Genomic DNA, 14,484 nt, shown 5'->3' with positions numbered 1-14,484 from the left:
AATTTGAATGCTTCTAAATCTCACAGCGATGTTATTACTTCTGTGGCGAATTCAAATGCTTTCTTTACTGGATTTCTTAGCACGGTGTTGCAACAGTGTCGCTTGATCAAGATCGGCTTGCGCATATTGGTCCAAAATGATCAACTATCCGTGAAGCACACGAGTAGCACAGTTTTGTTCCACTTTCATTACATTTGCCATTTGATGTTGGGCAATGTTATGGTAGTCGCTCCAGCACGACGGCTAACAAAATTTTGGTCGGTAGGAAAAATATACGACAGGCCTATACGTGTATCGTCACACCCTTGGGGCCGGTTTCACAAAGCTATTTTAGACCGGTCTATAGTGTTAGACAAGTCTAAAATTTGCTCATAGATAGTCTAATGCAAGTTAGACTGTTTCACAAAAATAAAGACTGACTTAATTTAGACCAAAAAAAATTAGACACCCCAGGCTAACTTAGGTCTAAGACTATGTTACCTTGGCAACCAGCAGTAACAATCAGTTACATTACAAACAGCCAAAAGAAAAGGGAAAATGGCTCATAATTTAAACATTTCTTCTTGTTACTAACGTTACATTCCCAAGTAAAATGTCCTTGTAACTGTTAGGGCCGTTACATAGTCAACGTGAGCAACGATCGACGCGCTCCCTTTCATACGCAAGAGTCACGGGCGATGCGTGAAATGCAATACACCGTGACTGTTCAACCGTCTATTTCGCTTCAAACGCTCGCTTTATACGCATGTCCTATTCGCCTTGGACGCGCGAATGGATTCAAAATGTTCAAGCGTCGAACTAGGCGCGAATTTGACGCTCTATTCGTATTACTGGTATGGTATTACCAGTTTGCAATTACAAGCAGCATAAAAATATATTTTTCTACAGCTAAATATAACAAAGCGTATGCCACCGGAAGCCTCGCACATTTAAGTTACAAATGGCTGCACCCACTCTTACGTAACAAATGAAGTGGATAATGATAACAACAGAGTAATGATATCGCTGGATCACGTTTAGAATAACATTTTCTCAGCTGTTGTTGATAACATTGACAGCTAGTCAGAATACACACCGACCCAAAAGAGCTGGAGCGTCCATTGGCGTGGATGCTAATATAAGGCTATGGATAAGCACCGCCCATTTAGACAGGTGGACTTCTAACTGACACAGTGACCAACCACATTTTTTTATTGTTAGGTCATATTTAGTGGTAGGTATCCCACAAATAGATAAAATGATAGACAATGCTGCACCATTATTTGAGCTACCACTGTTGCACAACAGTCAAAGAAATATTTTACAGGCTTTGAATGTAGTCAGAATTCCTATGCAACCCTCCAAAAGCAGTAAGACTGGACAGTTTCCTTTGATTAACACCTGGGCAGACTGCAGATTTTTATTAGCTCTCAACAGAAACAAAGCCTCAGTCTTTAAAGTCTCACCTGAAGTCACCCAAGAAAATGTATAGTTTAATGTGAATGATTAACATCGAGTATTATACATATTTAGTATCATTTGAAATGTCTCATTGCGACTGGTACAAGTGTCTCATTTCCAAATAAGTAAAACAAAAGGTAATACGGTTTATAAGAGTTTAGGGATAACTGACACTCAAAGGAAGGTGGTCTCCTGGCAAATGGTCTCCTACCCCCCCAAAAGGTGTAACTTCTGAATGCAAATTTCCATTGTTAAAAGATGTTTCCAAGTGAAAGAGGTCCTGACTATATAGTGAAATGCAGCAGGGGATTCGGGGCCTTTCTGTATCTCAGATTAGCCCGTGAGGCTGAGAGTGAGACCTCTTAGCCTCATGTATTTCTTAATGTTGGGTTGCATCTCTTCTCTTTATTCCAGAGCATTTGATGTTTTGTATCGATTATCTTTGAATTGATTATGAAATTGGCATGATACATTTACCTGACATAATAAATTCTTACATTTGATTATTCTAACTGACTTTGACATTTTCATTAAAGAGTTAAAAGGAAGTGTCTAACATTCGCTCACAATCAATGACCCAAAAATGAAAACCTTTTCATGTATGGAGTCAGATGAAATAACAAGAGAATACATATTCAAATGTATTGCATTTATTCAAAAAATACTTTGCCTCGAGAAAAGGATAGTAACGCGTAAAGACCTTCCGCACTGGTCGGATGCCGGTTTTGGGCCGATCGAGTGCGAGCTTACACCAATTACTTTGAATAATCATAATTGCAGACACCCTTTTAGATTTCATTCTAATACCGTCACTGCTCTAGTCCCTTCCCTTCATCAAACCATGTACAACTGTTACAATCAGCCACTCATCATGGGCCCAATAAATGTCAGCTAGCTTGAAAACAACATCCAATGGTGAAAAAAAAAAAAAAAGGAATCAAATCCTCAAATCCTTACATTACCAATACCCTGATCTTGGTCACATATTAGGTAGTGACATGGTTATAGCAATAAGCCCCGAGAAGCTTTGGTTTACAGTGAATTGAACAGCTAAGAGGTGGTGTTAGGCATGGCGCGAAGCATTCTGAACTCTATAAACCACGGCTTTAGAGGACTTATTGCTGTTATTAAACTGATACTACATAACTGCCAAAGTTTCATAAAATGAACGCACTGCAGCAACAACACCACACAAAAAATACAGATAATATAATTATTTTGCCATGCAATGTTTAGCAGAATGACACAGCACAACTCAGGATTTTCAGAGGTGCTGACAACTCTAGGATTTAAAACTGAGCCAGAAATGGCCTTTATCTATGAAGGACTAAAAATGACAGAACGAAAAATAAATAAATAAATAAATAAATAAATGTAGAAATAAATAAATAAATGCAGAAATAATAGTAGAAATAAATACATTTTGGTAATATAAATGGCTATTTCTGTATTTTTACATGTATTTATTTATTTATTTATGCATTTTTATATGTATTTATTTATGTATTTATACATTTATTTATATATTTATGTATTTATATATTTATATATGTATTTATTTCTACATTTATTTATTCCTACATTTATTTATTTCTGTATTTCCACATTTCTACATTTATTTATTTCTGTATTTCCACATTTCTACATTTATTTTTCCCTGCGCATGTATGCTAATTGACCAATGGCTAACCACGCCCCCTCCACTCACTCAGTCAACATTCGGTAACAGGAGCTTTGGCAGCTGTCAGTAGGATACATTTCACAGGAGGCAATTGATGATTTTTTGGAGACAGAAAGATTATATATCATCTCGATGTCACCAAAAGGGCCTTAAATATGCATCGGAGGGTTATATTAATAATTTTATTGTTGAGAAGGTCGATAAGCTTCAGCTCCAGAACAAAGATTTACAGTTCACAGTGTAAACGTTATAGTTTGGTGCTATTTCGCTTCAAATGCTCGCTTTATACGCGCGTCCTATTCGCTTTGGATTCAAAATGTTCAAGCGTCGAACTAGACGCGGATACGCGCGAATTTGACGCCCTATTCGCGTTTGGTGGGAGCGCAGAATAATGGACAGGCTGCGATGTCAAGATTGCATTGCTGGAATGTGTGTGTGTGTGTGTGTGTGTGTGTCAGAGAGCGGGCGCCGGGGCGCGATCGAACAGTGGAAACATAAAAACATACTCCATTTTGTTCATACAGGACATAATTAAAACTGCAAAGTGTTTAGCCTACTTATATTTGTGTAAAACACAACATTGTGCTTTTGTCAAACTGTAAACTCTTGTCAAACTGTAACCTACAACTGTCACCCAACCAAAATCACACACACGCTGTTTTAAAGCCAAAATGACAAGAAAAAAACATAAAAACGAATGAAAACTGATAACCGCAATGCATTGCAATGGACGAGGAAGCAGAGAACGTCCAAGTGTATTGGGTTAGCTATGCGTACTGTGATTGGCTCATCGCGTTTGGGGGCGTGGTTAGCCATTGGTCAATTAGCATACATGCGCAGGGAAAAATAAATGTAGAAATGTGGAAATACAGAAATAAATAAATGTAGAAATGTGGAAATACAGAAATAAATAAATGTAGGAATAAATAAATGTATAAATAAATACATATATAGATATATAAATAAATAAATAAATAAATACATAAATATATAAATAAATGTATAAATAAATAAATAAATACATGTAAAAATACAGAAATAGCCATTTATATTACCAAAATGTATTTATTTTTACTATTATTTCTGCATTTATTTATTTATTTATTTTTCGTTCTGTCATTTTTAGTCCTTCATATTTATCTTGCTCAACAGGTAAGATATATAGCAGTGGTTCTCAACCTTTTTTGGTTCGCCCCCCACCCCCAAACTAATGAGCGAGCAGGAACTAGTGAGAGTTAACAGGTGAAATAAGAACAAAATTGTCATTTATTAATACATTGGAACTATACTCCACAGTGATTAATCCAAAAAACAAGCAATAAACTGCATTGGCATAGCAATACAGTGCTTCTCAAAGGGCTTTTCTCACAGGTAAATCTGTGGTGGGTGGACCTCGGGCCTTCTAGGGGGGTTCGGGGGCATGCCCCCCGTAAGAAAATTTTGTGCATTTTAATGTTAAATTCATCAATCTGGTGCACTTTGAGAGTTCAAAAGCTCCAACCCATATTCAGTGTGCAAATTAAACAAAGAAAAATTCAAACCTCTTTTAGTTACAGTGTCTGTCTACATTACACTACTACATGTATTCTTTCACGTGCGTGCACACACAATGACATCACACTCTACACATATGTTTTACAACATAATTTAACATATACATAGTCCTAACACTTTTTAAACAAAGTGTTTATTACAAATAAATGACTAAATGCTTCAAATTAATACAAGTAAATTAACAAAAATTTGCGTTATATATTTAAACTCATGAACGCCCCCCATTAACACCTGAACGCCCCCCTTTCAAAAATCTTGCCTCCAACGCCCCCGTTGAAAACCACTAATATATAGCAATCTTTTTTTTTTATGTCAGTGTTGCCTTTATGTTATTTATTGGAAACCGTTTTCAAGAAGTCAAAACAGTGGAGGGCAGTTAACTGCTTAACCTGTTAAGCTGCAACCCCACTTTTGAAAAATCCCAAGAAATGACATACCCAAACTGAAACAGATACAGTTCATGAACCCTTTGTACTAAAAGCACAAGTATGATCTCATTTGAAAGCTGACACCTGGCAGTTTATTGTAATGTAGAATTAATTATTGTCATAATGACAAAAATTGTTATAAATAGCTTCAAAGTTTTGTAAAGTTATTAGAAATTATTTTTTATGAAACATCCTCATGAAAATAAAATTGAAGTTGGCCCTGGAGCAGTCTAGAAATGCACTACAGCTAATGCCACATGTCTAAACATTTTATGTTTAAAATCTTAAGATAATAAGTCCAAAACTCTGTATTTAGTGAAATGTTTTTCAAGACCATGTCATGTGACTTTATTTTGATTTGATGCTAAAATGCTACTGATATTTAGTGTCATCTTCTTACCATCTATGCAGTATATTGTCTTTATTGTTTTGTGGTGCAAACGAGCCCCATTCAGTCTCAGTCTCCCCCTGCACACATTCACACCTCTCCAGCCAGGTTATGGCTCTAAATATGCATTTCTTTTGTCTGCATTAGTTACTAACGACTGGCTATTCACATGCTATTCATATGGTTTCAGTCACTAATTTATTTTCTCAAAGTTCACCCTTACATTCTAAACTGTTTTAAATGCATTTCTTGAATAAAGAAACATTTCAGTAAGCGTTCAAAAAATAATAAAAATATAACTTCTAGGTGGCAGGTGCACCTAGGGCTAGCTAGCATGTTAGCTTAGCACACCATCAATACACGACAATTTATGAGATTAAAACCATGTTTGTGCTTATAAACTTACTTTATAAAGCAAATCGAGTATTTTAAATAATTTTCTGTGATCTAATTTGGCTTCAGATAAAAAAATCAGACAGAAAATATACTATTGTATACTGTTCTGCACAATGATAGTCTATATAGATTAGCATTACATTATAAATATAATCTATTATTATGGAAATACCTGGCATGGATTGAAAAACACAGGTAACTCAAATATCATAGCAAACATGTTTATTGTCTTCAAAACGACTGTTTCTCCATGTTACAGCGCGATCTGTTGTTAGCTGTGTGTGTGTTCGAGGCTTCCTGGATTGTCACATGATTATGGCACTTCTTCATGTTCTAATACTGTGCACAGGGCGGCGAGGGCGCCCTCATGCTATTGGTATGAATTGAAAACGCATTAACAGAGTATACAAACGCTCATAATGATTACATCGACGCATTTGGGTATAAATTCAATAAATATTATTCCTGTCTATAGAAATCTGATGTAAACCTATGAGAATATATCAATATTTCTCCAAATCTGCACATTTTTTAGCTAAAAGCCCGGAAGGACGTTGTTTTGTGTATCAGTGTCATGACGACGGCACGGGAGTTTTTTTATGAATGAAAGCGGCTGACGCGCATAATTCATATCAAAGGTATCGACTCATTTTTTCATTTCATAACTCCTGACACAAATTAAGAAATAACTGTCGCTATAAGTTTCTCAGAATACAATAGTGGTCAAATTCTGAAACTTGAGTCTTATATCTTTGTAATGATGTATAGTTTGTCAAGGTATAACATTAAATCTGATAGTAACTTTGAACTATTTATAAAAAAAACCGCTTCAGTGCGCCCGCGCTCTGGCAACGGTTAACAGGTTAAAAAAAAAAAAAAAAAAAAAAAAAATTATTACACATTTTCCTCATATCCTTTTACAAGTTGTTACAAGAAGGGTACAAGTTGACTTGTGATATCATTTACTCTGATAAAATGTTTGCCGGTAGCCACATACGCCACAAGTCATAATTCGAGATGAAGAGCTGAGCCAAAGCCCAATTCACGTAATTACCACCAAAAGTTGCGTAGCGTACCTTTAAGAAAGTATTTACAACAAAACACTAAATTTTAAAAGCCCCTTTTCCTTTAATGACAATAACCTTATTTAACTAAATGAATGAGATAAACTGTACAAAATAGTGTCTCTTCATATGGATATGTTCAGCAGAAAGAGAATTACCTCAAACAGAGAGCTGGAGGTAGGCTGGGATCCTGTGACAGGCATGGCTGCAGGAGGTGATGTCAGTGGTGACAGAAGAGGAGGGATGCCTGCAAGATTGAGAAGGAGAGATAAACAGAGAGAGATGGGAGTTTGCCTAGAATGGTATCCTGTTTTATACGTACATTCAAGCGGAGACAGCAATGACATGCAGCTTGGGAGAGAAAAACTAAATCGATGACAAGACTCAGCGACAAACCACCAGTTAAAGACGAACATACAATGCTAACCTACAATGGAAGGGGAAAGTTGCAGATGCACATCGTTAACAGAGTGAGGGAAGAGAGAGTGAGGGACGGAGATCGGCGGGAGTCGAGTCGACACATCAAGCGACCTCTTACCTTCCTGCTCAGACTTATGCGGAGGCTTCTCTGCAGCAGAAGGTGATGGGGGGCCAACCTGAGATACCTGCAGGTCAAGGGGACTGAGCGTGGGACTACAGGGAAACAATGGGTCTGAAAGGAGTGTGGCGGGTGGCTGTGGGGTGATTGAAATGTGGGAAACTTTGGGTGGGGTGGTTGTGTCGTCTTTACAGGGGGAGGTGGCGGAAATGTTATGTAAAGGGCTGAGAGCCTGGTCTGGAGGTGGGCTGAGCGGTATGGGGGCAGTGCAGGCTTTACGAGGTAGTGGGGCAGCTTTGCCACTAGGTCTGGATGGCTGAGGAGGCAGCCGGCTGTGTAACGCTGTTGTGGAAGCAGAGGGATGGACAGAAAGGTGTTAAACTGATAAATCAAAGTTGCAGGTATTCATCTGGTCTCCAAATGTAGTTTTAGATTTAGATGAGGCATTAAAAACAAGAAACCGTTTTCTTTTTTGGAGGTCATTTCATTCTTTTTGTGCAATGTGGCCACAGAAAACACATTAAGATGAACTGAAGTGTGAACAAAGGCAGTGAGCCTAACCTGGGAATGCTGTGATGGTGTCCTCGGCAGGATGATTTGCTTGCTGTGACGCAAGCAGGTCTTTGGAGTCTGCCTCTGAGACTAGTGACACTAGGCGAGACTGGCACGTCACGACTGAGGCAGAAAAAGAGTCCTTTACCTCAGCAACGGCCTGCCGCATTGCCTGTTTGGGGAGGGGGACAATGGGGCAATATTTCACTCAGGAAAAATCTGGCCCTACATGAAGTGAAATGCTCCATGTGCCATCATCAATGAGTGGGAGTAGGCCATTTAATAATGGTTGTGGACTCTTATTGGCTTGTGTGTTTTTTTTTTTTACCTTGTTTTTATTTTTGTTGGCATGACCAGGGGCTTTGCTTTGCTTCCTCTTAGCTTTCTTTTCTGTAAGACACGCACAATGCACACTGAGGTCATTTCACTTCAGTCGTGGCTGAGGGAAAGGCCAACCCCATCCCATGGGCATTTCTGCTGATTTACCCAGTTTGTTTGAGCTCCACTAATAAAAAATAAACTGTATGCATATTAAGTGCTAAAAGTGTCAATCACTGAAATAATAATAACAATAATAATAATAATAAACAAGTTTAATTTCAAGTGGATGAAATTTGGGTATTTTCAAGTAAAATGTGCACAATGTGTGAAAAGTGTTTCGTGACAGGAGCAAAAGTGGAAAAAAAATGTGAAATGACAAAAGGGGAAGAAATCACAACACTATTCTTAATATACAACAGTTGTCTACAAAAAGCGTTTTATTTAAATCTCTGGGTGTCGAACACCAAGCTCAATGGTTAAGCTTTATACCCGTTTAGGTAAGTAAAATGCACACATCTACAAAATATACAATAGATTTAAAACAGGACAAGTGGTTGCTTATGACAAGCTTGTTTTGGTCCTAGCTTCCATGTTCCAACTATAGTTTACAATCCAAGTACCTCACATACAACATATTGACGTATGCTTTTACAATCTATTGTAGATTATCATTACATATACATCTCTGCATAACCTATCACACAAGTACAAAAGGTGAAATTACAAAGCAATGGAATCACATAATAATGAATGAGTGCAGCAGTTTAAAACAGACCAGCTGTAACTCTTAGCCGGGACAATAGCACAAACTACTGTGCCCTCAGCTATGTTTGATGAAGGTCCGAATTGAAAACTGGCCTTTCTTCTAAGTGTTTTTAACCAAAATACTAAATCAACTTCAGGAAACTTCACACTAAGATCCAACTGGTCTCAAGCTTAAACTACAGCACCAACATAAATAAGTGATTGTGATGAAAACAAGAACAAAATATCGAACACAGGAAAACAACAAATAAATAATAGCACCCAAATAAAAAAAAACAAGTGAAAGAGTGAGGGACCCCTTACGTGACTAATAATTTTATCATTATTTGGAGCCAAAAGTGCACAATTTTATTACAAAAAAAAGAGATTGGACAAGTAGTGAAAAAAAGGAACAAACACCAATTTTTTTTTAAAAAATTGAGTAGAGAGAGAGAAAGAAAAAAACTGTTTAACGTTTCATGTACTTGAACTTTGTTGTCCAGTAGTGAAATAAATTGAAGAGTTTATAACACTGGGGATTGTCCAAGTAAGCTTTACAATTTTTGGTTTGTTTTCTGCATCAGTGGCCAGATAGATAGCGGGGGGCACAGACTGGCCTGAGAGACAGTGAGTGAATAAAAGGGTTGGTGGGAAGGTGTGAAGCAGCTAACCTGAATCAGAGTCACAGCTATCAGAGGAGCTAGAGTCACTACTACTGCTGTCAGAGCTGGACGAGCTGCTGCTGCTTTCACTCAGACGAGACGGACGGGTCGTGTCTTTAAACTCACCTTCTGTTTCAACTGCACAGAGAAAGAGAAAAATACATGTTTATATTTGCATTTATAAAATAAAATTTTTATTAAATAATATATATATATATATATATATATATATATATATATATATATATATATATATATATATTTTTTTTATATATACTCACTTTTGGCCTTTTTATTGGAGTTTGGTTCTCCAGTTGTGTGCTGCAGCTCTTTATCCATTTCCTTGATTTTAGACTTCTTTTGTGACTTCGTTTCTAAAAATGTAAACAGATTACCCATAAATTTAAGCTAAACTTTTTCCCTTTAAAGAGACACTTCACCCATTTGCATTAAGCTTTGCATTGTTAGAAACCCAGTCATACTATTGAATGGTCGTGCAACACTCTCTCATTTTCCCCTGAGATGGGAGAAATCTGTTATTTACCTCTTACACTTCCTCCTACAATGACGCAAAAATCGTCATTTTGCGTCATTGTAGGAGGAAGTGTTAGAGGGGGGGATTTCTGTTAAGACTACAGACACTAGTTTCTCATCTTTCCCAGGGTGGGGCGCGCTCACGCTACAGACCTATTACAGATCAGTGGGTGGGACTTTACTCTCTGAAACTGAAAGCAATATCCTCCATCTTGTTTGTAGCTAAGCTAACAGGCGCTGTGGAGACAGATGTAAAGTTATGACAATAGCGGAGGAGAGTGCTCAATATGATATAGAAGAAGAGGATTTCGGAAGTCTGATGCTTGAATCAGGTGTTTGTGGCTACCTTTACAAGCCGCATTATAGCGAAGAGCAGCCGAGGCAGAAGACCTGCCTGCCGCGGACGAGGAGCCCGGACTGGCTCGAGTTAGGGCGGACTGGTGGCGCCGGTGATCTCACAATGCAGCTACGAACCGCTACGAACACAGAGATAGAGTCCGTCTGCGGCAAAGAATTTCAACGATGACAATTTCTCCTGGACGAAATCTCTGAATCAGACGAGGACACGGACGTTTGTGTTGAGAACTATCCTAGTTTCGCACCGCATATGTTCTGACTGAACATCCAGGTACCATGCAATAATTCACCTTTTCGAAAGAAATACAAACGAGGAGTAATGCACTATATGAGTTCGCCAACTAACTAGACATTTTGTGTGAATGTGAAATGAATTTCAAGCTCTGGTAGTAGCTAGCCTTGTAGACGGAAGAGTGATTTCTCTTATAGGCAGATATGCGCTTTCTGGATTAGTGGGAGTGGCTTGCGGAGCTGTGCAATGTGGTGCATTGTGGGAGTTGTTGTCTTTCATACAAATGCGTTCTGAAGTTATTTTTTGTCTTTTCTCGTTCACGAAGGCACCAAATTCAAAAATTATTTTACATTTCGACTACATATATGACCCACTTTAAATAAAAAACAATGTTCAAATGGGTGAAATGACCCTTTAAACTCACAAATTTGTATTTCTTGAAGTCTGTTTTACAGTGTTTTTTTTTTATGTACGACCAAATTAAAAATTAAGAGCGTGAGGCACTGCTGCTCTACAAAATTGTAAAACAAGGTTGCCTGTAACCTTGTATTTTCAAATAATGAGAAGGAAGATAAATAAATACATACAATTATTTAGCATATGTGCCTGTTTTGTACAGAAAAATAGCCCTTGTTGTGCAAATTCAGGATACATGGAGGCCAAAACACTGTTCAACAAACATTTCTTGTTTTTTTTTCCCTATAATGATGACTTTTCTTTTTTTTTGCATTACTCTGAACGTATATTTTATATTTGCATGTGTTTAGTCATATCACACGTGGTGTGAACAAGGCTTTTAGTACTACTTCTCACTTCATTTCATTTACATAGATTTCCATAAAATATGTACCAGCATGAAAAGCTGTTAATAATGACTGAATATTACTCACTGTCTGTTTCTTTCGGTTTCTTCCGAAGGCAAGTTACAACGTAGCACTCAAGAGCTCGAAGAGTTGAAGGTTTAAGAGTCTCAAAGTCGATCTCGATCTCCTCAGGGTCTGTGTCCCTGAGCAGGGGTTCTCGAACCTTGATGATGTTCACTACTTTGCCAAGCTTGTCCCCAGGAAGCTTGTTAATGTCTAGACTCAGTTGCCGTTTCTCCTCGTAAGACATGGGTACAGTTTTCATCTCTTCTTCAGAGTCACATGCTCTACTCTCCTTCCGCCTGAGAACAGAGTTGAAATTATTTTGATTTCTCTGCGAATATTGTGCCAGAGTAAAAAAAATTAAATAAATTCCATTAATTATTTCTAGTGTGGAAACAGCCAGGAAAGATGTGCGCACCAACACACACACACAAATAAAACTTATTCTTACCCTGATGACTTGCTGCTGTTTGACCTTTTCTGTATTTTTGCAGATTTCTTCGTTTCTTCACCTTTTCGCTTACTGGACTCTCTCTCTTTCTTCCTTTTCTTCTTGGACTTTTCCCTTTTCTTTGGCTTCAAGAGAGGTGTTTGGGTCAGTAACTGCAGCTGCTCTCGTACTGCTTTCAGCTGGAGAATAAAAAACAGAAATGGCATAAAGAATAAATTCGCCCAATCTATAGTTCAAAACCCTGCAACTCTCACTGCCTACAGTACAAAAGCATCCAAACCATCATGAAACTTCATAACTGACTGATTTTGAATGCTCACATTGGCATATAAGACTAAATTTCAACAGGGTTTGACATTAACAGCACAATAATTATGCTAACAGCACAAAACTGTAATAAGCATAATAATACACGCGTATATGCACGATATCACGATTTTAGATTGCTCACGATCTGCCTCTGTAGCATGATACGAACAGGGCACAGCTCTCTTCAGGGCACATTCTATCAGCTGCAGTTCTTTGCCATCAAAAACGTTTATTATTTGCATGCGTTTTAAAGCCCTGCCAGTAAAACCTTCAAATGACTTTACTTGCACACTGTTCTGTAATGGTTCAACGGATCATAAAACATACGATTTGTATCATATTATGGTTTTTGAGTCAAGGATTGGATAATTTTTCGGATCAGCAAGAGAAAAAAAAAATAACTTGACGGGGGTGGGGACACACTTTTAGTATTTCGATTCCACAGCAAAAACTACTAGCCTAAATAATAAAGTTCAAACATTATTAAAGACAAGTGAACAGTCAGTAAAAAACAACAACAACAAATACACTAATTACAAGCACAGACAAATACAACATAATAAAGTTACAAATAAAGTAAGGTCTAACTGTAGTATTCGGGTACAGAAATGTAATAATTGGACCAGAGTGTAAAATAACACTATGGTGTTCACTGTATGAATGAGATCTAAATTAATGTTTGTTAAAGCTGTGTTTTTTGTTTGATAAACAAATGACAGGTAACAATGCATGAGTGCCGAAGTTCTCTTTTCCCTCTTCTTGTGCTGAAATGCTTGAATGTGTCAAATGGTAGCATAAAACACATGTAAATGATATACTTTCACTATATGATGGTTAAACTTTGCAAATTATTCGTGAATCACATGCATGCCTAACAGTGGTGCCGGGCCGTTCGATCCGTTTAACCCCTACTGTTTTCTGAGCGCAACACCTGAAGCTTGTGAAAGTACTGAACTAAGTTATATTTCATGTCTTATTGCGCTTAAACTGTCAAATACACACAAGGTTTACATAAACACAGTTGGCTTGGTCTAGAGCTGCACGATTCCAGATAATTTAAAAAAATTATGATTTTTTGCTTCAAACAGACCTCTTTAAGACTTAGATTATGTTAACAGGACTCTTAACATCTTTAAGTCACTTGTCGCCACCTGGTGGTGTAACGATTTAATCGATACAGTAGTTACTTTCAAAAAGTGATGCTCTATTTTGATCACTTTTGAGAGCAAATGAAAAAGAGAAAAATCACTCATTGCCCTTGACTGAATAGCTTTAGCTTTAATAAGAATAAATGTATAATTTATACAGTTTATGCAGTTATATTTTTACATTAGCAGTCAAGCAAGAAATGAAGAAAAATCTACTGTTAACTAGATCTACTATAGCTGAAAAAAGTAAAGCCGTTTCAATTGTATCTTATATTTTACTTATTATTTATAATTTGTATCTTTGATCTCATTTTAAATAGAGATAAAATAATGAAATAATATTAAGTGAAATAAGATTTTGACCCACCCTTACTTTGGCCTAAATAGTCTGTCATTGTTTTTTTCTTCTATATTTTAACTTATAAGGATAAATATTAGCTTTACATGAAAGCTTACGCTTGCAATTGAGTCTGGGATGCGGATCCGTCTCTCATCTCGGAGCACCTCGGTGTCGAACAAAGAAAAGAAGAGAGGAATATATTTAGCATTTAACAGCAGCGGTGGTGATGATGAGGTGAGCGCCCTAAAAGCGTGGCAGCTGGGCGGCGATCAAATGGACAGGGCATCGCTGTCACGAGCGGAGATAATCACTCAGCAAAAAATGCCCGTTTTTTTCTCGGTTGTTTTGTCATAAGTTATGCTGCCATATTACTCCATTAATTGACACTTTAAATATATTCCCAGGCTTATGAAATCCACACAAGCTGCCGCAATGTTTTCATTGCCTGTTTGATCAGCCCTTTAATTCTAACGGTCTTT

The 14,484-nt window shown here is 37.4% G+C and overlaps 1 protein-coding gene across 5 annotated transcripts in view; it reads right to left on the bottom strand.

Annotated features, from left to right (window-relative positions):
* brdt (bromodomain, testis-specific) overlaps positions 1 to 14,484 on the bottom strand; it is a 39,840-nt gene that overhangs the window by 6,391 nt on the left and 18,965 nt on the right. For 4 of the 5 annotated variants that reach the window (XM_081381736.1, XM_081381734.1, XM_081381735.1 and 1 more), the window contains exons 9-16: positions 12,209 to 12,387; positions 11,782 to 12,056; positions 10,050 to 10,142; positions 9,778 to 9,906; positions 8,370 to 8,431; positions 8,051 to 8,213; positions 7,490 to 7,831; positions 7,110 to 7,198 (exon numbers count right to left, since the gene is read on the bottom strand). In XM_081381736.1, coding sequence (XP_081237862.1) covers positions 7,110 to 7,198; positions 7,490 to 7,831; positions 8,051 to 8,213; positions 8,370 to 8,431; positions 9,778 to 9,906; positions 10,050 to 10,142; positions 11,782 to 12,056; positions 12,209 to 12,387 — 1,332 coding nt within the window. The remainder of the gene's footprint in view (positions 1 to 7,109; positions 7,199 to 7,489; positions 7,832 to 8,050; positions 8,214 to 8,369; positions 8,432 to 9,777; positions 9,907 to 10,049; positions 10,143 to 11,781; positions 12,057 to 12,208; positions 12,388 to 14,484) is intronic. The other variant, XM_081381737.1, reaches the window with a different exon arrangement.

This window comes from Scardinius erythrophthalmus (genome assembly GCF_964197995.2).
Source record: "Scardinius erythrophthalmus genome assembly, chromosome: 12".
In the NCBI taxonomy this organism is placed as follows: Eukaryota; Metazoa; Chordata; class Actinopteri; order Cypriniformes; family Leuciscidae; genus Scardinius; species Scardinius erythrophthalmus.
Note: the sequence above shows the minus strand (reverse complement) of the source record. Positions and strands in the feature narration are given on the sequence as shown.